Raw genomic sequence first — 26539 nt, 5'->3', positions numbered from 1 at the left:
GTGAAAGGTCAGGCGTACCGCAGCACTCCCAACATGGCGGCGGCCGGGGCGGCGGTGGCGGCGCGCAGCCCGGCAGCCCCGGCGGGGACGGCGGCCCGAGCACGGCGCCCGCTCCTGGTGCGGCCCTCGCGGCTGCCCCCGCTGCTCGTGCTGCTGGCCGCGGCAGCGGGGCCGGGCGCGGGCGGGGCGGCGCGGCTGTACCGCGCGGGCGAGGACGCCGTGTGGGTGCTGGACAGCGGCAGCGTGCGCGGAGCCACGGCCAACAGCTCGGCGGCGTGGCTCGTGCAGTTCTACTCCTCGTGGTGCGGCCACTGCATCGGCTACGCGCCCACCTGGCGGGCGCTGGCCAGGGACGTGCGAGGTGAGGCGCCCCGCGCGAGACCCCGATCCTGGCCGCCGAGGCCTGGCGCCCGCGGGCCGCCGGGATTCGCCCCTCCGGCTCGTGGCAGCCTCCCAGACCCCTTCTCCCTGCCCTGAAGTGCACCCCGCTTTGGCCACTGCTGGCCTGCGCCCCAGGTCCCCCAAATGACCCCCATGAGGTCCTTTCTGGAAAGTTTCTGTCTCAAGTCTGAAGGTCAAGAACCCTTCTGTCCCAGCCCTCACTCCACGGTTGGGGTCAGGATAGTCCTCCCAGTACCTCCCAGCTCTCAAACACCTCATTCGAATCCCCCAAAGCTTCATTACCACCCCCAGGCCTTATCCTAGCTGTTTCCTGCCGCACACCGTCCTCAGTAATTATTTTCAGTGCCTAGACTCTCCATTGTTTGAGGATCCCCATTCCTGTCCCAAGCCCCTTTCCCTTTAAATCCTTTATCGTCCTCTTCTGGTTTGAGTCGCTGACTGTACGGTGGGTACTCAAAGTTAGCCTCCAACTTAGACATTCACATACTGTGCAGACGTCTCTGTAGAAGCAGGAAAAGACCTTTGAAGCATTTCCCTGGGAGGTTCCTTGTTCATAGACACGCAGCCTTTGATAAATGTCATTCACCAGACCAGTGGCCATGTTCCCACACTTGATTTTTGTTTGACACTGTAAGTGTGCTGCAAATTGTCCCTAAGTTATTCGCCAGCTCTGAATGGCAGAGTTGTCGTGCGACGGGGCATTTGGAGCATCCTTCCCACAAGCCAGCCAGCTTTGAAATGGAATGTAAATTGCTCTGAAGTAGGAGCTGGTCCCCAGCAAGAGCGAGTTTGGTCAGAGTCTTGCTGGTGCCGAGCTAACCTCTAATTATGTAATTCTGTGGGCAAGAGATAACAAATTGTTGTTTCCTTCCTACCTTTGTTTTTAAGTCTTATTATTTCCACTCCTTCTGTAATTTTCTCACGTCTAAACTGATTTACAAAGAAACTAAAGAAGTCGAAATGGATTTTGTGCATAATTGTAAATGATTATCTTTAGAGCACGTTGGGTCTTTTAATTCTAAAGGATTTGTTCTTTGATCTAATGTTTTCTTAAGTCCCTAGTGTTCTGGGAACTGAGATAAAAAAACTCAGAAGTGGACAGAGAACGATTTAGTAAGCTTTTTTTTTTTAAGCTGTTGCTCTGACAACAGACAAGAACTTTAGTAATACAGAGCAGTGGTCCCCAACCTTTTTGGTGTGAGGAACCGGTGCTCCTATGAGAATCTAATGCCTGGGGCGGAGCTGAGGCGGTGATGCCGGCGCTGGGGAGCGGCTGCAGATGCAGATGCAGCTTCGCTCCCTCACCTCTCACTTCCTGCCCTGCAGCCCGGTTCCTGACGGCCACAGACTGGTGCTAGTCCACGACCGGCGGTTGGGGTCCTTGGATATCGAGAACTTTTCAGTTCTCATGTTATTCGGTGGCAGAAACCCATATGTCCGTTAAAATGCAGGTAGCTCTGGTAAGACATTTGTCACCTACTTTGGGTATATTTTGATTTTTTTCAGCTTAGTTTCTGAAATATAGAAATCACAGACCAGATTCAGATATTGCAAACTATTCTGTAGTTGAACCAGTATGTGAGGAGCCTTAAAAATTGTCCTTTGAACTTGGAAGTTTGCTTCTGAAAGTGAAACTAGTCAAATCCTTGCCACGGCGTGTAATTAACTTAACCATTAGCTAAGTAAGGCTGTCGTGTGTGGGCTGGGCATGGCCCAGGTCCAGGCCAGAAGAACGAGGCCGAGGCGGGAGGGAGGTCTGGCTGAGCTGAAAGCAGGAGGCGAGAGCAGAGCGAGAGGTAGGAGGGGTCTGTGGGGACCTAGGCGGGGGGTCCCAAGAGCCAAACTGCCAGCAGGGCTGCCCGGGCGCCAGCTCTGACTGCAGGCAGAGCCCTTGGCACTGGGGAGTTTCCCACTTGGGGTCCCCAAAGAGAAGTCACCTGGGGACTTTGTTAGCCCAGCTGGGTCAGAAACTCTGGGCGTGAGGCCCAGCGTCCTGTCAGCACAAGACCCACAGTCGAAGAGTCACTGTCGTCAGGGAGACCCTGCCGGACACCTACTGGAAAAGGCCAGGGCCAAAGGAGGTGGGAAGTGTGGCACGTGACTCCCCCTCGCGGGGGTCCACTGCACCGAGAGCTCCTCAGTGAAGGGATCCGTTGCCCCGAACCCTTGCATCCCACGTGATCAATGCAGATCGCTTTACGTGCCTGACTTGAGCACACTCCCCGTGGAGTGCGCTGGGAAGAACACACCCTCACCATGGGCGTCAGTGGCAGCCCCCCCGCTCGGTGCCATGCTGCCCACTGTGGGCCATCTCGAGGGAAGAGGGTGCCTGTCACACATGTGGTCCAGCCTGCTAACAGAGGCCAGCGCAGCAGAGTCGCAGCTCTCATGGACAGCCGCACGCTCTCCAGCAGCCGGGGGTGCTGTGCAAAGTGGAAGGCGTCCTGGGCAGAAGGAGAGCGGGGTCCAGGGGGCAGGAGTGGGCTCTTTCAGGCGAGGACCCCTTCCCTCAGGGGAAGGCAGTGGTCTCCTCAGGCAGATGACCTCGCGGGTGTGGACCAGGAAGTCCCGGGCCGGTTTGGTTTAGCACAGGTGACGCCATTTGGGGCCTGTGGTTTTCTCTTTAACAAGTCTAAGTGCGGCCATCGCTCCATTGTCACCTCTTTGGTCTCAGTCCCTTGTGAGTCAGGCTGTCCAGTCAGCCCCCAGGGCACACACACCTTGGGCCGGAGAGCGTCCAGCCAGCTTTCCCCACCTGCCGCCCTCCTCCCGGTCCCTGCGGCCGCCTGGTTTCTGGGAAGCGGCGGTCATAGTACAGGCTCTGCTCCCTGGCGGGCGATGGCCTCGGGGTGGGGGCGGCACCGAGCTGGAGGAGCATCCGCTTCCCCCACTGTCCCCCAGCATCGCCTCCTAACTGCCCCCGGTTGCTCAGAAGCAGACAGCTCGAGGGGCCCCTCCCCAGCTGGGCAGGACCTCTTTGTGGCCCGGGGGACCCGCTTTTGCCTGGATTTGGACGGAACTGTAGCTCTTCACAGACATTTTCAAGATTTTGGAAATAAATGCTTTTCCGTATAAGAAGGCGGCTTAGCGAACAAGGTCTGTTGACACAGCCAGCTGTGGTGCTGTGTTTGGGTAGATCTGGCTGGGGCCTGTCCCTCACCCCGACGGACTGGCAGACGAGGTGTGTTTGTGAAGCCCTGTCACCTGGAGCTGGGGTCAGTGCTCTGCCACCTCCCTTGTGCTGGGGCTCGGGACAGCACCCCACCCCCGAGGTGTCCCTGCAGTACCTCAGCAGAGACTGCCCTGTGCCCTTGTATCTTCTCTCACCTGGGGGAGGTGGCCCTGGGACTGTGGCAGAGAGACTGGGAGAGGTGCTGGAGACCCATTGCCCGCCCCCGTCTTCCCCGTCCTGCAGGGCGGCGGCGGCGAGGCTGAGTGAGACTATGTCACCCTCTGATGGTCACACAGCTGAGCGACAGGCTAGGTGACTCCAGAGCCCGGAAGGCTCAGTCCCTGTGTCTGCAGAGGACAGGTTGGGGCCTGGGGGCTGCGGGGCAGACGGGTGGTGTCAGCTCTCAGTCTTGCCTCCCACTGCGCCCTTCATCACCTGGTGGACTTGTCGTCTGCGTCTGTGTGGCCAGGCCACAGGCTCCTTGGGGATGAGCTAGAGTACGCGGTGGTGCCCCCGCGGCCCAGCGTCTGTGCACTGGAAGAAAGGAGGATGGGGGCTGATGGCGGCGTCCTCGCAGAGGTGTGGCCGGGCGCAGAGCCCCAGGAGGGCTGCAGGGAGCTCACCTGGACTCTGGAGGCGCCTCGGAGGGGGCGGGAAGGGGAGGCGGGAGGCAGGCAGTGGCGGCACCCTCGCATCACAGGCCCAGACACGCCTGCGAGACCCAGGCTTCATTCCAGCCGCGTCCAGAGGCGCTCACGACCTTGTGACGCTTCAGCATTTAACCCACAAGAGGTGGTTCACGCCCCTGGAGTGCCCTGGGGTGCCTGCCGGGGACCCTGCACAGCCCGAGTTTAGCCGCACTGGGCTGAACGGAGCCAGTGCCGGCCCTCGGGCCCTTGGAGAGGGCCCGCCCGGACTGGGTAACCGGTGCCAGCCTTGGCTCCTTGCTGTGTGCACTTTGGCTCCGCCCAGGCCTGCACATCCTGAACCCGGGGCTTGAACATAGAGTTACCTAAAAAGACCTGCTCAGCCAGGAAGGGGCCCGCGCCAGGGGAGAGAGTCCCTTACCCTCCAGTGGGTGGGACGTGGGATGGGGAGCCCCATGCTCCAGGATGGAGAAGCCACGACGGGGCTCCTTGCCTTAAAGACAACACTCCAATTGCATCCTGTGCACCTGCAAGGTTAACGACACTGTCTCGTCACCGTTTTCTAGGACTAATTGATGCCTGACTGTAAATCAGACTTTCATAGACTGTTTTGTTGGAACTTGACAAAGTAATAGTAAAAGGTTCAATCCTGTTAGGTTAAGTGATGTGGTTATTTGACAAGTAAACTTAATTTACTTGTCATGTACAGGCTTAATTATTTCACAAGTATTTTTTAAGCCTATGGTACTAAAAATAGCAGGCTTGGGAGCGGCCGTGAGGAGCGGGCCCAGGCCACTCCCCGGGGACACCCGGCGGGCGGCCTCCCGCGCCTCCACGGCGTCAGGGTGGCCCGAAGGTGTCGGGAGCAGACAGTTTGCATTGAGTTCGGAGTGTTCCTCTCCTTTGTGTGGTGGGATGCAGGCAGGTGGAGAGGCGGAAGGAGGGCGGGTACCAGTTGCACGAGGCCAGTGCCCTGAATAAACCTTTGAAATGGTCGCCTCTGATTCGGTAGTGTAGCCGGTGTCTCTTTTGTGTTCTCTGAATGCGTCCATCTGCCAGGAGACCTGCGGGGACTGTAAGTGGGATTCTTTCTGCCCGCGGGCCGCCTCGCTCGGGCGGGCCTTCTTTCAGAGACGGACAAAGGCCTCTGGGCGTCAGCATGCCCCTCCACCAGGACGGCGGCCGCTTCCAGCGGCACACGCCGCGTGGAGCGGACCTGCAGATGGCCCGTCCACCCTCACGAGCCGCGCTGTCCCTCACGGCCACCGTGCTCAGAGGCGGGGGCTGTGTGCTGTCGCTCCGTGGTGGTCTCAGAGCACATGCCGAGCGTGCCCCCCACCCCGAGCACTGCAGTGGGTGCGGAAAGCGGTGACACGCGGGGAAGGTCCCTTGCCCTTGTGTGCGGCCTGTACTCCAGGGGGAGGGGCAGGCCGTGAACAGAAGGACGAGATGAACAGGCTGGTCACAGGCGATCAGTGCTGGGAATTCACCAGGGTGACATGGTTGACAGAGGGCGGGGAATGAGGATGGCCTCGGGGGTGGCGTTGGAGACCCAGAGGTGAGGCAGAGCAGCCCAGGGGACAGCATGGGGCGGGGGCGGCACGTGCACCGGCCCCGAGGCAGGCAGGACCGTGCCGTGTCCGGAGGACTGGCAGGCCAGGCAGTGGACTCGGGCGGTTCTGGTGGGTCGGGTGCAGGTGGAGGCCGGCGGCTCCAGGCCCAGGGGCCAGCGCATGTGCCCTTGTTCCTGCGCAGGTTGGGGCAGGGAGTGCCGTGACCTGTTTCTGCGTGAAGTGTCTCTGGCTGCTCCCCGGAGAGCTGAGGGACTTCGGGTGCTCATGCCAGTTTTGTTGGCATTAGCCACTTCTGCCCCGCAGTCAGCTGCTCCTGGCCGCGGCCGCGGGTCCTCTCACACCGCTGACGGGGCGCCTTTGACACACATGCACCTGCGTCGTGTGTGCGTGAGTCGGGCCTCTGGCCTTAGGAAATTATGCCCTGACACTGGGGCGGGGGGGGACTCGTGTGTGGGACCCTTGCGCTGGCAAGTCACCCAGCACTCTGTCAGAGGCGTCAGAGCAAAGGCTGGTCCCACGCAGGTTCCTCTCGGACACCTGCAGACCGTTTTAACAGCAGCTGGGCTGTTGCCGCTGGGGGACCCTGGCTGTCCACACTGTTGCGGTGGGCATAGGCAGTGGCTACACACCTGGGGACACCAAGGTTTCTTTTCTCTTCATTTTTAAGCTCCAGCCCTGTGGCATTTCAAAGGGCAGGGTCCCCCTACTGGATGCAGGCGGAGGGCAGGGTGGGCGACGGACCTTTGGAGGCTGGACCCCATGGTGGTGGCCACGGTCAGAACACTATCGTCCCCGGAGCCTGCTGGGCAGAGGCCAGCGGATGCAGGAGGGATGCCTGGGACAGCAGAGTGGAGGTGGCCCGTAGGCAGGTGATGCGTACAGTCTGGGCTGGGCTGGGGCGTGGGAGAGAGGTCAGGGCATTGACACAATGGGCCAGCCACCTCCACCCTGCTCTGACCCCCGGGGCCTTCGGACGACGGGGGCAGTTGTTGCCATGCGAAAGATTGGCACCCAGGCCCCCCAAAAGACCCTCAGAGCCCAGCGAGCGGCTAGACACTGCCGCCAGGTGGGCGTCCTTACCTTGTCCCACACTGCCTGCCGTCTGTCTGCGGTGTGGATGGGGCTGCGGAGCTGGCACGGACGGGCCGCTCAGGGGGACCGAGCTAGGCCAGTGGTCGAGAGGGCCTCCCAGAGGGAAGCGGCGTTTGCACAGCGGCCCAGCGTACAAGTGGGATGCGCTCAGCGACGGGGCAAGGTGGGCCCTGGCCGAGGCCACGAGACGCCAGGACGTGACCTAACCAAGTGGAGGGCCATGCAGTGGCCACCGGGGGCGATGGGGGTGGGACGCGGAGAGGCTGGAGGACGCAGTGAGGGCTCATCTGGACTGCGGCTGGTTAAGACCAGGGGGACTCACTGGGGTCTCTTTAGGGTGAAGGGTGGTGAGTGCACACCGACCCCCGCCAGGAGGGCTCCAGGCGTGGCGTGTGCTAGTGCCCACCCCCAGCCATGCCCGTCATGACCCGACTCACCTGCCGGGACCCGATCTCCCATTCCTCCCCCCAAGCATGTCCTTTGTCACGCCAGCGTTCCGCTGGGACAGTGATTGTCACGAACTGGGGAAGTGGGACGAGCCAGTTGGACGTGGGCCTCTGCAGGGAGGCAGTTGAAAAGCCACTTCGGTTAAGTGTGTCGCGAGTGCGGGGGGGGGGTGGCCTCGCCCCCTGGCAGTCCCCCCTGCCCCCTGGTCGCCGTGGGGAACACACACAGCCCCAGGGCAGTCGTGGGAGGGGAGCGCCGGGTCCCCCCTCACTTGTCCTGTGGGGACTTCCGCTCAGTTTCCCCCTGGAACAGCGGGAACAGGACGGGTCACGTCCTGGGTCGGACGAGAAGCTTGAATGGAGGAACGGGACCGGAGTGCCTTCGCAGTGCCGAGCCCTGGGCGACTTGCGAGGAGGTGACGGCAGTAGTCCTTGCAGGAGGACGGGGTGGCCTGGTGGCCAGGCGGGTCACAAGCGATGCCACGAGCAGGCACCGACTGCTCTTCTGTGTCCCCACCCCGTCCCACAGACACTGGCTGCGGCCAGTGCTGTGGGCCACAGCTCCTGCCCCCGGGGGTGGCCCGTGGCCTACGGTGTGGGGAACACGAGGGAGATTTGTTTCTCCAAAGAATGGATTTTCTATACATTTAGGAAGACAGAACGGCACGCAGAGGCTTTTGAAAGAAGCCGTTCGATGAAATGGTTGATTTATTCCGCACATGACGATCTGCGGGTTCGGGGGAGCAGGCTTCGCAGCAGTGTGGGGAGTGGACTGGGTTTGAAGAGAGGGTGTCCTTGTCTGGAGGTGGTGGGGTAAAGGGGAGAGAGCGTTCTGATAAGACCTCACTCCTGTTCCTGGTGTGTGCCGCGTGCCTGTGGAGGAGGGGGACAGGCCGTGGCACCTCCAGACAACTCTGAGCCTCCGGTGGATTCCTCACTGGCTCCTCACTGTCCTGTCCATTTGGCCAGGCAGACGCCCCCAGCAGGTGACAGGGAAGTGTGTCTAGTGCAAGGTAAACTGACTTAGTTCGGATGGAGGCTGCGGGGGGCTTTTCTCCCCGTTGTAACTGCCTGGGCAGGGGGTCAGAGATGGCCAAGGGCGTGGCCTTGTGCTGACGCTGATGAGGAAAGCAGGTACTACCGGCTCGGGGAAGGGGTCCCAGTGAGGGAGAGCAGGTGCAGAGGCCCACGCAGGCGGGGAGTGCAGTGAGGTGTCTGGCAGGTCCCCAGACACCGAGTGGCCTCGCCTGCAGGTGAGCATGTCTCGCCAAGGACTGGGCACCCTCCAGGTCCCCTTCCAGTGGAGTGGAGCGTCTCGAGGATGGCGTAGTATGTGTGGTGAAGACCAATAATGGGCTGTTAGGAGCGGCAGGTACTCAGGCCTCGGGGGATCTGAGGTCTGGCTGGAAATTCAGGGCCCTGTGAGAGTCTGTATGTGGGGCTGGGGCTGGGGCTGGGGCTGGTGGGGGAGTGAAAGCCCCAGCTGCCTGGACGCGGAGACTTGATCCTGTGGTCACTGAGCGCTGGCAGGGTACGTGGCAGGGACGATGTGAGCGGAGCCGGCTGAGGGTCAGCGTCGTGGCGGCCCGGGTGCAGGGGCAGTCGCGAGGCCTCGCTTGCGCTGGGCGTTGGGGCCGAGACCCTGGCTCTTCGGAACCCGGGCGGCGTTTGGGGCACGTAGGCCCCGCAAGGCTGACGGCCCTTCCGACCGGCACGTGCTGCCTTAGACTCGGGACAGCGACTAGAGCGGCCGTCGCCAGCGAGCTGAGGTCAGACTGTCCTGCGGCACGGCAGCCCCAGCCTCGCACACCGGGAACTCCGGGAAGGGACATCTGGGGGGAGCAAGTGGGCAGCGGCACAGATGCGGACGCAGTCGCCAGCGCCACCTGGAGACGAGACTGCCCGTCCACCCACCCTACAAGTAACAAACACACTCAGCGAGGACGGTCTGAGACACAGAACGCCGGTGCGTGCCACCCTACGAGGCAGTCCGCTGCCACGTGCGAGCGCTTCGCTCACCTCCCGCTTCTGGCCGGCTCGGCACTCGCTGCGACCCAGCTCCTGGGCTGTTGGTCCTTGTCTTATGCGCTCCTTCCGGGCAGTCGGGTGCTTTCACTCTGAGTGCGAATGGAAGTGTGTCATGGAAATTCGCAGTAAACAGTGAGGCCCGTGCTGCAAGCTGGGGAGAGGCAGCGAACAGGGACACTGCGGGATGGACGGGGCGGGAATCGAAGGTGAAAGGCTGGGAAGGCGTCCGGCGGTCTGGAGCCGGCGCAGAGAAGGTGCCGCCAGACCACTGCCAGCTGCCCGCATGCACCCGTGCCGTCCGCTGTGTGGTCGCCGAGAGCAGTGGCTGTTGTCCCTCAGCCCGTGTGATTTGAGACTCCGGAGAGAGGCGGCCTGTGATTCAGGAGGGCCTGTGACATTTTCTTTCCATTTAAAATGGCCTCGGGACATGAATTGGTTCCACCAATGCTCATAAGTGATCATTCACTGTAAGACACCGCTTCGTTGTTTAAACTCGATCTTCTGTAGCATATACAGGTTGATTTTTTGAGAATTACAGAAGAAAAGGCACGTACTTTTAAACAAAAGTATATTAGGCAGGAAAATAGCAATTATTGAATTACTAATACATACAAGCCCTTGTGTCGTATAGTATCTAGCGATGGTCCCGTCTTCTCTCCCCTTCCAGGCATGTTTTTAATATGAGCTCTGAAACTAGATCACAGCAGAACTCAGAGCAGACTCTTTACTTGACCCTGAGCAGAGGGACACGGGGCGGGGTTACAGTGCTATCTCTACTTTCTTCACATGTCGGGGATTTTCCGCAACAAACTTTTAAAGACAGGAATATATATGTATTTAAAACTGCCCCCTTTCTACTCCCAAGAATGCCGCCAGCATTCAAGGGGTCGTGGGAAGTGCCTTAGGAGAGTTCTGGACACCCCCAGTGTCTGAGCTGAGGCCGGGTACAGGCTCTCATGTGAGTGAGCATGTGGGAATGTTCTAGCTAAATAGCCTCGTGGTGGGCCACGCCTGTGACCAGCCCTGTGTGCCCCGAGGAGGAGGCCGGGCTCCAGCTCCGGAGTGACCGCAGCTCAGCAAACCCAGTTGCTGTGTCATCAGTGGTGGAGACACAGCCGTCCCGCTGGCTGAATTTCTTTCCTCTTCCTGACTTGACAGGAATGTCCTTGCGTGGAGGGGCCTAACGATGACTCGAGGGAGGCGTGGCGCGGGGCCTCGGGGACTGGGCAGGGGTGGGGGCCGGTCAGCTGGGCGGCCCCCGCTCTGAAGGTCTCACCCCTGCTTTTCAGACTGGGCCGCCGCCATCCGGGTCGCCGCCCTGGACTGCGCGGAGGAGAGGAACCGCGAGGTGTGCAGCGCCTACGACATCCACTTCTACCCCAGCTTCCGGGTGAGCCGGCCGCTCGGGGCTCCTTCCTCCGCACAGGGCCTCCGCCTGCAGCTTCAGGGCTCCTTCCTGAAACGTGGCGGGAGCTCCTGTTTGCGGGGGTCGCCTCCTTTGTGCGCGTCCCTGTGGGAGGTCTGCGCCCCACGCGCAGGGGGCGGGGGCGGTCGGGGCTGCGGTTAGAGCCGCGCCCTTGGCCTCCTGCGCCGCACCTGCTGCTCTGCCCGGTGCCCGCGCCGCCCGTGCGTGGCCCCGCGGACGGCTTCGTCTCCGCTTCTTCCACTGAGGGTGGAGGGTAAACCGCAACCTGGAGGTGAAGAGGCGCATGCTCCACCCGCGATGCGCGCGCGTGGTTGCGGTGACACGTGTGCGCCGGAGCGCATCGCCGTGACACACGGCTCAAGGAAAGGGGACCCCTTCGCTCTCAGCCCTGCAGCCGGCGCGCTGTGCGGCGCAGTGTCCCCTCGTCCTATCCCGCTGCGCGGAGCCGGGTGTTGACTGTCCTTGCTGCAGCCGTGCACCTGTGGCTTGGACGGACCGCGCTCGCTGGCCGGCCTGCTGCCCCGCCCCTTCTGGGGAGTCCTGTTACTATCCTCTTGCTTGTCGGGTGTGATGGCGCCCGTGCACCCCGTTTTGTTTGTGCTCAACTTACACACAGGGCGCCGTGCTACATGGAAGCACTGGCCGCCTCTCTCACTCGGAAGAGTGGCTGCCGCTGACAGTCACCCGCTGTGCAGCAGCAGCACGGTTCGCTGTCCCCTCCATTGTTGGCACTGGCTGTTGAGGCTTGGGCTGCTGTGAAGACGCTGGTCCGTGTCCCTGTTGTAGGTGGCAGGAGCCCCTGTGGGCACGGGCCTGGAGTGCAGTCGCTGCGGGGAAGTACACGGACACATTGCCGGCTGACAGCGACCCCGCCTGCCGTGTTTGTGGGCCCTGGGTCACCCCGCCTGTGACGCGTCTGCCCGCGTCATTTGCCCATTTCCTCTGGGTTGTCCGTTTCCTGCTGATTCGCGGAAGTGCTTTGTATGTTCACGGTGCTACGCTACTTTCAGTCGCGAGTGTTGGTGATACTTCACCCTATTGTAGCTGTCTTTCCTGTTTTTTTTTTTTTTTTTCACGAAGAAGGCTTTTATTTTAATAGCAAATCTTTTTTTCTGCTCAGAGATACTCAGTCGTGTCTGTCACCCTCTCCAGAGCTCCTTCATGCTGTTAGAGGTCATTGGGACACCCACTTAACACCAGGGCCCAGGAACGTGCCGTCCTCCTGGTTCTAGCCCTGTTGGGTCAGAACATGGACGTCACAGAATTCTGGTGGGCCCTAACCACTCACGCCTCAGTCTGGCAGGGAACGCAGCCCACAGACGCACAGAACCAGTGGTTATCAGTTTTCGTAAATCTTCTGGAGGGAGTTGGCTGGAGCTGGGTGGTTAAGATGATGGTCATTTTGTTTCTTAAGGGTTCGACATTGACAAACACCAGGCAAGTCTGTTTCTTATTTGTTCTGTGTTTTTCCTCGCAGTATTTTAAAGCGTTTACAAAGGACTTTACAACTGGAGAAAACTTTAAAGGTAAGGACTTAAGCACTATATCTCGCTATCGTAGATTCACCTCAAGCCCATCAAAGTAAAAATGGCTTCGGGAGACTAGAAAACTCAGTGGCGGGCTGTCCCCGCCCCTCCGTGCACGTGGGCGTGCCCTGTGCTGCCTGCCTGTCTTCCCTTGAGAGCTCGGGAGCCCAGCCTCGGCAGGCAGTTTTTATTTCGTGCTCCACCTTCCTTGGCAAATGTGGTGGTGTCAGTTCTTTTTATAAAGTAAACTTTTTTATTGAAGTACACACCTGAGGCATTTTTGTGATGAGCCCGCCTGCTAGCCAGTGCCCAGATCAGGCCCCAGAAAATGACCAGCCAGCCCCAGGTGACGGCATTCTACGTCAGGGGCTGTCCTGCCTGTTCAGAGCCTGGTGCGGGTGTTGTTGGGCATGTCTGGTCTGTCCCCGTGGCGTGCGTGCAAGATTCGTCTGCTGCCCATTTGTCCCCACATTTGTCGTCATGTCGTCTCCTACCGTGTGAGTCCACTGGCATCCGTACCGTGCACTGCTGGGCCCTGGGGTGGGACAGGTGCTCAGCGTGGTGCTCAGCGTGGCAGACACCGCCATGGTGGTGGCGTGCTTCCCCACAGGGCCCGACAGAGAGCTGCAGACGGTGAGGCGAGCCATGATTGACTTCCTGCAGAACCACACGGACAGAAACAGGCCTCCTGCCTGCCCGGCTCTGGACCCCATTCGGTACGCAGTTCTGTAAAAAAAGTGGCACGTGTCAGGGGGGATTTAATTTTGTAAAATATGGATGTGTATTAAGTGATCTGGGCACCGGTGCGTGGTGGCCAGCTCACCATTCTTGAAAACACTAAAAGCCTCTTTTTTTATCTCCTTAAAGGCCCAGTGACATCCTTTCTCTCATTGACCACCATGATGGTCGTTACATGGCCATTTTATTTGAGAGCAACAGCTCCTACGTTGGACGTGAGGTACCGTGTCTCGTTCCCTCTAGTCTTACCACATGACGGGATTCAGTATGGGGTGGGGAGTGGATCCCTGGGCCGCTAGCGAGGCGTGCTGGTGGCTGTGTCACCCGGTGAACCCCTGGTCTACAGAGAAGGCTGTTGGAGGGTGGCGTCTCTGGGGAAGAACGGGCAGCAGGCTGGGGCACACGGCCTGTCCCTGGGTGTGGGAGCGCACAGGGGACCCGCCTACCCAAGGTCGGTCCTTACTCTCTCTGCGGTGTTGTCAAGACTTCTTCTTCGTTATATTCTAATCTCTCAACTTTTTGCCATGTTCAAGCTTCTGTTAAACACATTTCCCTCGGAAACTGCCCTCCCGTCTTTCCACGCGTGTGGGGCTGAGGCCTCTGTCTTTGGCCAAGGCTCAGGGAGCCTGGGCGGGTAACGGGAACGCCACGACTCCGCGCCTTCCTGGGGTCCGGAGGCAATGCCGGCTCTCGGAGCCCGTCCCTCCTCCCTGCCGTTCGTCTCCTGCCTCTGCTCATGGTCACTGAGCCCTGGGAATGAGCGGAGGTCACGGGCTCTGGCGGGCGTGCCCATGGATGCAGCCAGGGCGAAAGGCTGCGGGTGCCAGCCATCTGAACACCGCCCCGTGCCTTCTGGGTCTGGGGGTGCGAGTTTGCTGTCTTCCCCGTGGGGGGGTCGGAGGCGACACAAGCGGCAGGACCCAGAGTTCTTGTGTGACCCTTCCCCAGGCCCAGGCTCCCTCAGCAATGCCCCCCCCCCACAGCCCTGGGCTGGGGCCGCTCCCCAGCGTGCAGGGTGTGGCCCGTGCCAGGAGGCTGCTCCACAGCCGGGGCTCCGGTGTGGTCCCCTCTACTCTAGCAAACGGGGGTCACAGTCAGCAACCGCCTGATTCAGGACATGTCCGGTTCTGCGTGTCTCCAGTAGATGGCAGGCAGATGGCAAGGCACGTGGGGTTTGCATGTCACCTTTTCACACGTTCTCGCTCCTAAGATGCCACTCCTGGGCTCCCTCTACCGCTGTGACCCTGTCTCTGCACCTTCGGCCTGTGCAGACCGGCCAGGGGCAGGTCCTACAGGAGGGAACGACCAGCTCAGAGCCTGCTGGCGCTCCAGGTGGCTGACCAGGGCCACGTAGCTGTCCTGGGCTGCCACGGCCTCCCAGGCACAGGACATGCTGTGTGGTACAGGGCCACGTGCACCAGGGAAAATTGAGGGCTGGCGGTGTGGCCCCGTGCGTGTGCTGGGTGGCGCATGGCCCTGTGTGACGCATGTCGTTTGTGGAGATCGGGCTGCAGGCGGTCTGGTACGAGTCCACGGCGAGCGTCTCCTGGGCAGTCTGTAAGGTGTCCCATCGCGTTCGGTTGCGTTCACGTGCGTCCTGGTCACAGGAGACGTAGTGAGTTTATTCCGAGCGACACGGCTCCCAGTGTCCCCACGCAGCCTAATCCCGTCGGGTGGTGCTGCGTGCAGAGAAGGCGACGCGTTCTCCTCACCCAGGTGATCTTGGACCTGATCCCCTACGAGAACGTCGTGGTGAAGAGAGCACTGGACGCGGACGCAGCTTTTCTGGAGAAACTGGGCGTTTCTTCCGTTCCTTCGTGTTATCTGATTTACCCAAACGGGTCGCACGGGCTAATTGATGTGTAAGTGTGGTGTGGCTCAGGGCTGTTTGTGACCGTGGTGTGGGGGTGTTGACAGTCCTCCGGGGTGGGGCTGGGCTCTGGGCCGAGACGGCCCATCTGGGTCGGTGGGGCGAGTGTCCCGCCCTCTCTCCAGAACGAGCCGTGGGCACAGGCCCCAGCCCCCTTACGCTCTGCTCCTTGCTGAGAGCAGCGAACCATCAGAACATCGTTTCCTGGGCGCCCGAAGCCAAGCTCTGCAAGGGTAGTGGGTGAGAGGTTATGCCGGCGCCCAGCCTCCTGGGGGCAGGGGGAGGACGCCTGCCTTGCCCCGGGCCGAGCAGGAAGGCCGCCCGTGCCAGGCTTACAGCCAGGCGCTGCCCTTGACACAGCTTCCCTGGCCACTTCCGTTTGGTTTCGAGCAGCGTGTTTTATGTGAAAAGTCATCTGCACGGTGTAGCATGGAACGACACCGATGTTCGAACCTGGACGCTCTCATGAGCCCTGAGCTGCAGCGGAAGTGCAGGGTGGTGGCCTGTGCGCGTGCTCGGGGCACACGCAGCCCTGCCCACCTGAGGGGCCGCACGCGGCGCTCAGGAGCCCCCTACCCCGACCAGTTTCCACTCGCCCCACCCAGAGCTGGCCCACTGTGGCTGAAGCCTCTCAGGCTGTTGAAAACAGTCTGAAGAAAGCTGACGTTGGCAGATGCCCAACCCGCTTTGCACTGCTTGCTGTCCCCACGGAGCCAGAGTCGCTACAGGGCCGGTCACAGCCGGAGCTCGGTGCCCGAGGGCTTGCCTCGTGTCCACCGGAAACGCGACTGGGTTGGGGGCCGGTCTCAGCCTGGTGACACAGGGCGGCCGGGGCTCGGACTCCGGCAGAGGTGGCCGGGCCCGAGCGCCGGCTCAGCCCTCGCCCTGCCCGCCCTCTCTCGCAGCGCGAAGCCTCTCCGATCGTTTTTTTCCTCTTATTTGAAGTCGTTGCCGGATGTGAGGAAAAAATCGCTTTCGTTGCCTGTGAAGCCGCACAAAGAAGAAAATTCTGAAGTCGTGGCCTGGAGAGAATTTGACAGGCAAGTGTCCCTTTCGGGCGCACGCTGTCCGGGCAGTGACACGTGCGGGGCAGGCACCGTGAGCACGGCTGCGGGAGGGCTTGGCTCGGCCGCAGGGTCGGCCCACAGAGAACCCGCTGTAGGCCGTGAGCACTGTCCCCATCCCCTGCGGGGAGGGTCCCTCTGGGGTGGGAGCGAGAAAGGGGGACTCAGGAAAGAGGCCGTTTTCACCTGACTGGACGTGTCATCGCAGGTGGAAGCTGTACACGGCGGACCTGGAGTCGGGGCTGCACTACCTCCTGAGGGTGGAGCTGGCCGCCCACAGGTCCCTGGCCGGGGCCGAGCTGAAAACACTGAAGGATTTTGTCACTGTCCTTGCCAAGGTCTGCTGTGGGCGAGGCTTGGCCGCTGAGTGGGTGCCCAGGCCCCGGGGCTCCACAGCTCTGGGGTTGGGCTGACCTGAGCACGGGAGCAGCGCCTGCACTCCGCTGGTGCAGGCTGGTGCCCGCCGTGCCTGGCCCTGTCCTGGGCGCCGGGGACGGGGCTGCACACATTGAGCCTGGAGAGGGCGCTGGGCGGAGGGGCCGGGTTGGGCGTCGCTGGGAGGGCGGGGTCTGTGCAGGGGTTGCAGGTGGTGACCTCAGGGCCCTTGCCCAGGCCGAGGTGGGTGTGAGTGGGAACGGGGCGGTTCTGCCGCTGTCTGGCGGAGAAACTGGCAGGCTGGGCAGTGGAGTGTGGGCAGTGGGAGGAGAGCTGCAGGTCACAGCTCCCTCAGGGTGCAGCTGCGGCCGCCAGTGCCGTCCAGGGCCTTTCGTGTGGATGGGCCTGGGCGGTGGGCTGGCCAGCGCAGCACCTTTAGTAGGGGGCAGGGTGGGTGGGTGGCTCCGGTGTTGGCCGACGTTCAGTTCCTGCCGAGAACTCTTAGTTCCGGGGCCGAAAACCAGGGCTCAGGGATCCGAGGTGCGGTCTTCCTGGCGCGAGACTCTTCCAGGGGGGGCAGAGCGGCGGGCTGCGGCCTCTCTGCCCTCTGACCTCTGGGCCTGGGAGCAGGGAGGGCCCTCTGCCCCGCTGCTGGCCTCGCAGCCACCAGACGGCTCCCTTGGGGGCGCAGCAATGCACTCTGAATTTCTTGTTACCATGACGCAGTGAGGAGGCTCAGTTAGTTTTAAGAGGTTTTTCTTGCCCAGTGCAAGGTCTCTAGCATGGTGGTCAGTCAGTGCTTTGCATAGGCCGAGTTTACGAAGTCTGATTTTTGAGAAAAAATGGAGGTAGAATTTATGTGCGATGGAGCAGCGAGCCGCCTAATGTGCTTTAAGGACCTGCAGGAAGCCGGACGGGCCTGTACGCCGCCCTGCGCTCGGAACGCAGAAGCCTCCATCTGTCCTCCCTGCCTCTGAGGCACGGCCCCGCTGCCCGGCTCGGGGGCGAGTACGCCCCACAGCGCTCACGCTCCTCCCTCCTCCTTTCACAGGGGCGTCAGCTCTGTGAGGCCAGGTGGCCTCTTAATCGTTTTCCTGAAGTTTCCTTAAACTCTAAGCGTTGGTGAATTGGGAACGGAGCTGGGGAGGCAGCATAGAAAGAAAAGGTTTTACAAGCTGACAGTGATGTCCCTGCTGCTGGCGCCTCTTTGTCAGGTTGAGCTCAGGTTTCGGTGGCTTTGTCGGCAGCCTGCGTTCTGCACATCTACGTGCAGCGGCCACAGTGCCGCTGGGCTGGGCGCTGCTCTAGGCCAGGGCGCACGGCATGAGCGCTGACATCTAGTGAGCCAGCAGGGGGCGTTGCCTAGCAGCCGGGTGGCCCTGCACGCCTTCCCCAGCAGTCACCCGGGCAGAGGGGTCACGTCACAGGCAGGCGGGGTTGCCATGCACTGTCTGGAGGAAGGGCTGCAGGGTCATGAGGCACACGTGGCCGTGTCATCTGCCGTTGTGCAGGGGACCGTGACGTGGATGGTGCTGGGCGGGCAGCATGAGGGAAGGCACGGGCTCCCTGGGAAGGCACTGGCCACAGCCCACCTGCCCGCACCTTGGGCCCCGCCTCGTGTCGGAAGGAGCCGTGTGTCTTCGGGAGACCCCCCGCCTAGTTCCGGGTCAGAGCCCTGGGCTGGTCGGGCGCATTTCCCCAGCGAGTCCATGTCGGGCGGGCGTGTGTCCCCCTGTCTGGGTGGGGGACGTGTTCTGGACAGGCTCTGACCGGGGTCCTCCCTCACTCAGCTGCTGCCCAGCCGGCCGCCGGTCCGGAAGCTTCTGGAGACACTGCGGGAGTGGCTGGCCAGCCTGCCCCTGGACAGGATCCCCTACCGTGCCGTGCTCGACCTGGTCAACAACAAAATGCGGGTGAGCCCAGCCCCCCCAGAGCTCGAGGCGCGTCCCTTTCCGGCTGTCCTGGTCTTCTGTCTCTGACCTGCACAGGGGACCCTGACTCGGCAGGTGGGGGGGACAGGAAGCTGCCTGTGCATGTGGCCCGTCACGCACACACCTTCACGCCCACGACACAGGCCCCGCCTTGTGTCCCTTCGCAGTTTTTACTGTCCCTATTCCATGCGACTTTTATGTCCCCTGGTGCCGTCAGCCTTGTGCAGAGTCCTCCATTGAAGGACAGTTCACAAGGAACATGTGTGACAGCCTGCCCTACGCAGGTAGGGATGGTTCTCAAGCAGCGTGGGACCAGGCTTTTTTTTTTTTAATTAAACTTTGAGTAAACGCATCTCAGTTCTACACCTAAAAATAGATAACAATGACGCGTTCAGTCAAGTGTGCAGACGCCAGTGAGGGTCCCCGAGCCCCTGCGTCTGCCCAGGAGCTTTGTGACGTGGCCAGCCCAGGACCATCCTTGCTGGGGCATGGCCGTGAGCCTGTCCGGAGTGCTGACGAGTTTTGACAAATGTCCCCCTGTGTAACCACTGCCCAGTCGTTTGGGACGTTTACCAACTACTTTTATTTCTAGTGATTTGATTACCTTTTATCGTTCTTTCCTTTTTCTCTGCAGATTTCTGGAATATTCCTCACCAGTCACATCAAGTGGATTGGCTGTCAAGGAAGCCGCCCGGAGTTGAGGGGTTACACGTGTTCTCTCTGGCAGCTGTTCCACATTTTGACCGTTGAAGCCGGGATGCACCCGGAAGCGCTGGCTGACACAGGTAAATGTCCCTGTGGGCCACGCGACGTTCCTGTCATGGTGCCTGCCAGGTGCCATCAGATGCCTGGCGGCAGTTCCTTTTGCTGTGTGTGAGGCAGCGTGTTCTCAGTGCCCCCGGGGTCCCCTGCCGAGCGGGGGAGGCGAGGTCTTGTCCACGTCGCCCGGTCCTCACATGGCCCTGTCGCTGGAGCTGCGTCCCTGTCCTCCCGGCTCGGGACGTGTGACCTGCAGGAACTCGGGCGCAGAGGGACACAAGTGGGCGCTGCCGGAGGCCCGTGGGCAGGTGCGCGGCTCCCCCCTGGGTGCCAGCGGGCTTCCCTGAGTCGCTGATGCGGTATTTGCGGGTCGGGGGGCCGGTGCGGCCGAGCCATCCCCTGTTCCGGCAGTCGGCCAGGATGGGGGTCTTGCCCGAAGTCACAACTAGGAAAGACCCCCGAGCTCACTCCGGTGGTGGCAGGAGTCAGGTCCTCGCTGGCTGGTGCTCAGTGTGTGTCCCGTCCTTAGCTCAAGTCACAGCAGCTGGTTTAGGACGCCCTCCTTGGTGTGACGTTCCTCCTTTGTGGCACGTTCTGGTCATTAGAAGTGAGCCATGGGCCCGGAGAGGGCGTGACGCAGATGCAAGTGTGGCCGGTGGGACTGCGGCCACCTCAGAGGCTGCCTGCCGTGACAGCTTACAGCTGCGCAGCTGAGGGTCGGGAAATGCCGGCTCAGAGCCGTCCTGCGTCACGTCCTGCACACGACACGAGGACGCGTGCCGGGGCCTGCCCACGGTGGACGTGTCGTGTGCACGCCTCCCAGCCTCAGCGGGTCCCCGGCCGGCGTGGGTAGTTGCTCGTGTTCAGTTGTTTGTTAATCATTCGTGTTCACTAACGTTTATGTTACGTCCACAGGGGGGTTTTTGACTCGCGGTCTAGCGTTTTTTCCGGTGAAACTGTCAGGTTCTCTAGCGGTTCTTTCACTGCTACCAAACGAACCCGAAGGCCCGTGGCTCAAAACGGCTGTCGTGGTCTTTGCTTTCGAGGCCGGGGCCGGCAGCGTGGGGCCGGCAGCTCTTCTGTGGGGCCCGCGTGTGCGCCGTGGGTGCGGCCGGTGCTCCAGACCCAGCAGGTCCGAGGCCGCAAGCGGCTCCTCTGCAGAGTGGCTCGCTCAGGAAGGGGCGCTCAGGGCCTGGGCCGTGGTCGCCTCCAGTCCCTCAGATGGGTCTCGTGCAGCCCAGAGGTGAGGCGGGGAGGTAGAGCCCACCTGTGCTGGGGGTGCAGCAAGTCACATCGCAAAGGGGCGTGTGGCCATCTTCCGAAGTCTTTACCACCCGCTGCCCTCCAGGCGACGCTGGATTTCTCCTTGTGGTGGCAGCGGGCTGGGGGAGCAGCTGGACTTTCAAACCGCACATGCTTCGGGGAGCCACACGGAAAGCGCAGCAGGCTCTCCAGGAGAATCCGCGAGGCCCCCACAGCAGGGGTCAGAGCCGCGCCTCCGCCTGCCCGAGTGCCAGCTGGCCGGTCACCACGTCTGAGCCCAGGGTGGGGACCCCGCGTTTCCTGTGGGGAGTCCTGCCGAGGGAGGAAGAGCAGTGGAGGGCGGTGTGGTGACAGCCAGGGCCGGGGTCGTCCCCAGACACACAGACACGCGTCCTGAGGTCGCGGGGGCCGCACGGCAGACAGCACGCCCGGCCCAGCGCCCCGGCCCGCGTCGGCGGGAACACAGAGCAGCAGCAGCGCGTCTCACGCCGGGAACTGGGTCAGACGGAGGCGTCGGATTAGGTCTTGGAAGGTTCTGCTCTCCTTGCTGCGTGTTTAAACCCCATCGACTAAAAGCCTGCGAGTCCCCTAATCCCCCCAGGTGGAGGCGCACGGGCCTCGTCCACTTTAAAGATTAGGGCGGCCGAGTGTGCCGCGCCGTGCCGGGAGCGGGGAGCAGGGAGGAGGATTACGCGGCTGCGCGGCAGATGTCCCCCGCTGCCGTGGCACAGAGGGCGGGCCCGGGCCCAGCCGGCAGCCCGTCCCGGTGCGCGTGGGTCGGTCACGCCGGGCGCCACCTGGCCGCTCCCAGAAACACTCGGCCCAGGAGGCAGCCGGTCGGCTCGGATTGCGACAACAGGAAATGAGTGGACTCCCCGGGCTGCTGATGGACGCAGAATGTCCATCAGGCTCTGACTCAAGGGCCTGTGACTGTCCCCTTTGCGAGTAGAACCGAGACCGGCTCAGGACCGCAGCAGCACGTGAAGAAAGGGGCTGCTCTCCAGGGCCTGCTGTCGATGAGACAGATTCAGTCACAAAAGCTGCCTCCGGGTCCCCTGCTTATCTTCTTCGTATCTCTTCACGCTGACATTTGATCTGCGTTAATCTCACGCGTCTCTCGTTTGCACCCTCGCTCCCCTGGGTCAGGCGTCTGAGCAGCCGTGGGGCCGGCCCTGGCGGTTTCCCCAGTTTGCTCAGGGTCCCTAATTAGCACGCTGCCCACAGCTGGAAGAGTCCGCTTCCTGAAACCTCGGTCCTCGCCGGCCACCGTGGCCCGTCTGTGGCTGCAGATGCTGGAGAATGCCTCCCACAGAAGGGGTCTGCCTTCAGCAAAAGGGTCCTTCCAGCCTGTCGCCCTCCATCCCCAGGAGCCCTGGCCCCCTCGGGGAGGGTCACGTTGGGGGAGGCTGGCGGCAAGCCGCAGGCACGCCTGAAGGCCACGTTCACGCTTGGGCCTGCAGGCTCGGAACGGCCGTTGCCCGTCCCACCTCGGGGTTCTGTGAGGAGGGAAAGAGTACCCCCGGGACAGGAGGTGGACCCTGGCCTGTCCTGGCCCTCTGGTCATGAGGCCTGGTCTGAGGGTGCAGCTCGTCCTCCTGGGTACCGTGTGTCCTGGGGCACGCCCCGCAGCTCGACACGGCCGTGTTCTGGGCGTGCACGCTCTGCAGTGTCACTGCAGCCAGCAGCACCGCTTGTGGCAGTAGGTGTCTGGGAAGGTGCCGTGTCCTCCCGTGTCTGCAGACATGTGAGCCTGTCTCTTATCCGTGTCAGGCGCTCAGCCCGTTCCTGGCTGCGGACGGCTCCCCGAGCCCTGTGGCTCCAGCACCCGCAGCCTGGCTCACGCTGGTGGCCTGTTGCGTGGCGCCAGCACTGCCCGTTCCCCCGCAGGGTTGGGAGACGCGCCACAGGCCGTGCTGCAGGCCATCCGGGGCTACGTCCGCACCTTCTTCGGGTGTCGGGAGTGCGGCGAGCACTTCGAGGAGATGGCCAGAGAGTCCATGGCCGCCGTGGAGACCCCGGACCAGGCCGTGCTCTGGCTCTGGAGGAAGCACAACCTAGTGAACAGCCGCCTGGCAGGTGAGCAGGCGCCGCGCCGGGCGGGAGGCTGTGGGTGGCGGGGACAGCACCCCCACGGGCGTGGTGACAGCCTGAGCTTGGTGCCACCTGCCTGCCCACGTGTGCCAGGCTTCCTGTCCCCACGGCCCCCGGGGGGCTGGCACGGCGGCCTTGCCCGGGAGCTGCCACAGTCATCAGCCACGCCCGGGCCTGAGCGTCCCTGCTGTCCAGGTTGCTCACTCACCTCAGGGCCTCGGGGAAGCCGATGTCATCCTTGTGCCCGTGGGTGGCCCCCTGGGCCCCCGGGAAGTCTGCAGTGGAAGACTTAGAATGTAATTAATTTTCAGTAAGGAATTTTAGTGTCTTTAAAATTTGTTCTCAGACTATAAACCAGACTCCTCAAAATGGTTTTGTTTGAAACAGCTAAATAGGGCGCATATATTTTCTCAGAGTTAAATAATTCAAACTGTTCCTAAATCAGCGGCAGATTAAAATTAGGCTTAAGAATAATTCCACTGAGAAATAATTCTTAATAGAGATGAATAGAAAATGCCACTGAACTATTGGTTTTTACTTAATCCACTGTATTATAGAAACATATTACAACTAAAGCACTAAAGAAAATTGGTTTTCCTTTGCCCTCAGAGCTGACTGCTGTGGCTGCCATCACGTGGCCACGGCCCCTTTTGTGTTTGCGGGATTTGTCGGCCGCTGTCAGCTGCAGGCCAGGGCGCCCCCCCATGGCCCCGCATGTGGTGTGGTCGCGGGCATTGTGGGCATCACACCCCTCCCTCCCTCTGTGCCCTCGCCATGCTCCTGCCTCAGAGGCCCACATGGCGGCCATGAAGGCGCCAGACGCCACCCCGGCCAGGCTTGACCCACCCCTGGAGCCCCGCAGCCCCGCAGCCCCGCAGCCCCGCATCATTGCCCTGTTGCAGAAAGGGGCTGTCCACAGCCATGTAGCCACGGCGCTCCTGGGCCCCGCAGTCACCCCCAGCCCTGCCTCCTTGGAGGCCCCGGAGACCTGACCTGGACCTCCCCATCTCTGTGGTGTCTCTAGGGGCGTTGGCAGCTCCGTGTTTGTCCCCACGCGTGTACACGATGCTCCCGTGTGACACCCCGGGAGGGCGGTTTCCTGGCCCCCCTTGGTCTCTTCACGCATAGCACTCACCTGTGGGAAGGTCCCCCTGCCACTGTGAGAACTGCTGTGGCACATTTATGTCCGTCGCATAGAGGCTGAGGGATACATCCCGTTAACACTATGTGTAGCATTTGATTTTGTAAAAAGACATTTACCACGTCAAAGAGGTTGGGAAGGACCCTTGTCACGGGGGCCACCTCTGGGACAGGCAAGGGCACGTGGTGGTCCTTAGCCTTGCCCACGGGGACGGGGCTCACGCCCAGAACACAGCCTGGAGGTCCCCGAGGGCATGCGGGGTCCAGCAGCAGCCCTAGAGAGCTGCGCAGACACTGGGCGCTCTGTGGCTTTGTGTGGGCCACGGGGGAGGGACTCACACAGGTGGGGGCCTGTCGAGCAGGGGCCTCGGTGGGAGGTGCAGAGGGGAAACCTCGGCACGGCCCGTTTGGGACACGGTCACCGGGCAGATTGGGGCGGCTTTGGCCAGGTGAGTGGCGGTGTCTAGATGTGGACGTGGGGACCTGCCACAGGGTGTCGGGGAAGAAAGGACATCACACGGGGGCTGCAGGGACGTGGCTGCAGCCTGTGCGGGGAGGCGGGAGCAGGGCGTCGTCTGGAGCCCATGGGGGTGGGGAGGGCAGGCAGGGGGCTGGCAGGACATGAGGGGGGTGCGGGGGTCGTGGGTGGGTGTCAGGTCTCAGGAGGCCTCTCCATGGTCTCTCCCTCTTCCTCCCAGGCCAACTGAGTGAGGACCCCAAGTTCCCAAAGGTTCCGTGGCCCACTCCGGACCTCTGCCCGGCCTGCCACGAGGAGACGAACGGCCTGGACAGCTGGGACGAGGGCCAAGTGCTCCTGTTCCTGAGGCGGCACTACTGCGCGGGCAACCTCGTGCACACGGGCGCCGCCAACCTGGCCCCGGAGCCGGCGGGGGGCCGCGCTTCCCCCGAGAGGCCGGGGGGCCAGGGAGCCGGGAGTCTCCGCCCACCCAGCGCCCTGCCCCCCAGAGCTCGCCTGTCAGACGGGTTGCACCTCGGACTGGACAGGGAGGCGGCCGGGACCTTCCTGGGGATGGGCTTCTCCAGCCTGGACATGAGCCTCTGCGTCGTGCTCTATGTGGCCTCGTCCCTGTTTCTGATGGTCATGTTCTTCTTCTTCCGGGTCCGGTCCAGGCGGTGGAAAGTGCGACATCACCACCCGTCCGTGTAGAGCGAGCGGTGGCCTCTGGAAGCAGCCCCGCCCGCAGCCTTATGGACTGACCGGCGCTCCCTCCCACCCGCTCGCCGTCCGATGGCGGCTCGGGGGTCTGGGTGGGCGTGCGGGGGCACCGCGCTCTCCCGGGGTGCTCAGTGGACCCCTTCACAGCCCTGCCGCAGGGTGGCAGTGTCCGCTCCAAGTCTGACAGTGGCAGTGGGGAGTCCAGGCCAAGTAAACAGTGTTTTGTGCCCACTTTGACCTCGAGTTTACAAGGCCCTGTTTCGAGATTTGGAGAAAAACCCGCCTCCCGCCTCCCCCCACCGGGAGACCCAGCCGACAAGGACCAGAGGACCAGCTGCTCGTGCGGCCTTTCTCAGTGATCCGTTTGTGATTTGTGGCAGCTCTGGACCAGAGGGGAGGAGCCCTCTCAGCCGTCCCCACGTCCCCACCCCCACCGGGCTAGCCACGGGCTTGTGGCTTTGCTGCATTTCAGGAACTAACCCCAGAGGCTGGGTGGAGCTTACGTGGTGGTTGGAAGGGACTGGCTGGTGGCCCGTCTTATTCTTCAGGGACAGTGCCTTTGCTTGTTTGTTTATCTGATGACAAGAGACAGTGTGAACAGGGGCCACCCCCTTCGCCTGTCCTCCCAGGGAGGGGCGGGGCTGAGGAGTGGGCCGAGTCCCAGCGGGCGTCTGAAGGATCCTGCCCCCTCTTGTAGGTCCCTCTGGGGAGTGGTGGATGCCTGAGGCCGGCTCCATTCACCCGGAAGCTGCTTTCTGAGGGGCCCCGGCAAGGCCCACCCTCCTTGGGCACTCGTATACCCCAAAACATTTAGAGGTGACGAAGATGTATACAGACTACCTGGACGTTTCCATCGAGATTTTTGTGGCTCCCGCTTCACCGGGCAAGCTCAGAGGCAGCTGTGTGCGCATGTCACTGTGCCGGAGGAAGCCGCTTCACGCTGCCGGCTTCACGCATTCTCGCCCACGAAGGCCACCGTAACGCTGACGTCACTGTCGCCACTTGGGGAAAAGGGACACCTGACAGCTGGAACAACTGTCGTTAGCTTGGCTGTCCCCGGGAGGGGAGGGGGCGGGGGCAGGTGGGGAGCTTCTGTCACCAAAGGTTTCTTGTTTGACCGTTTTTAACCTTTAGAGACCTGTCTTAAAGCCGAGCCTGTCTTCACAGCTAGTTACGTGCCCGGGTCACTGAATACAGCACATGTTTCGTTTTAACTTGAAGGTGGACAGACGCACACAGGTCCCAGGGAAACACGTAGACCCTTTCGCTAAACTGCCCTTCGGCTGGTGTTGGGCGGCGTGTCTCCCCTAAACTTTCTAAGTGGCGTGGACGGGGACGATGTTGCCGTGTGCCACCCTGCATTGTGACCTTTATGAAACCTGTTTCAAAGGCAGCGTCGGCTCTTCGAGTTCACAGTGTTGCAGATTTTAGTCACCACCACTTGAGAGACATGTCTAGACATCCGGAGGGTCAGGATTTTAGCAGGCCGTTAGCGGTCAAGGACAGGTGGTGTGCCGGGGGACGTGCATGTTGCACGCAGGTGTGAGCAGTCCCACACACCTCACGTGGTCTGCTCAGGACTGGACGCTGTCATTAGGCTTCAGGCCTGCTGTCTAAAGTTGTAAGAATTCAGGCAATGAATATGGTAGTTCGGTAATTTAAATGTATTTATTTTTAATGGAAGAATTTTGTTTAAAAAGAAACTAATTGACGTGGAAACGTCAGTGAAATTTCTTACCTGCAAGGGAAGGGAACATTTTGTATTTAAGTAAACCATAATGTGCACATTTTAAATAAAGAAATGACATTTGAAAAAAA

The 26539-nt window shown here is 61.6% G+C and overlaps 1 protein-coding gene across 2 annotated transcripts; it reads left to right on the top strand.

Annotated features, from left to right (window-relative positions):
• QSOX2 (quiescin sulfhydryl oxidase 2) lies at positions 1–26539 on the top strand. 2 transcript variants are annotated; one of them, XM_039858791.1, is made up of 12 exons: positions 1–361; positions 10651–10751; positions 12265–12313; positions 12924–13029; positions 13181–13271; positions 14768–14913; positions 15827–15961; positions 16194–16323; positions 18151–18273; positions 18926–19076; positions 22201–22389; positions 24243–26539. In XM_039858791.1, exons 1-12 carry the CDS (start codon positions 34–36, stop codon positions 24710–24712), a joined length of 2019 nt encoding a protein of 672 aa, XP_039714725.1. In that variant the 5' UTR covers positions 1–33; the 3' UTR covers positions 24713–26539. The 2 variants fall into 2 exon arrangements, with proteins under 2 accessions (XP_039714725.1, XP_039714724.1); XM_039858790.1 differs by having other exon boundaries at positions 22084–22389.

Source organism: Pteropus medius, unplaced genomic scaffold (genome assembly GCF_902729225.1).
Source record: "Pteropus medius unplaced genomic scaffold, Ma_sr-lr_union100, whole genome shotgun sequence".
NCBI lineage: Eukaryota > Metazoa > Chordata > Mammalia > Chiroptera > Pteropodidae > Pteropus > Pteropus medius.
This window is presented reverse-complemented; position numbering and strand designations above follow the sequence as displayed.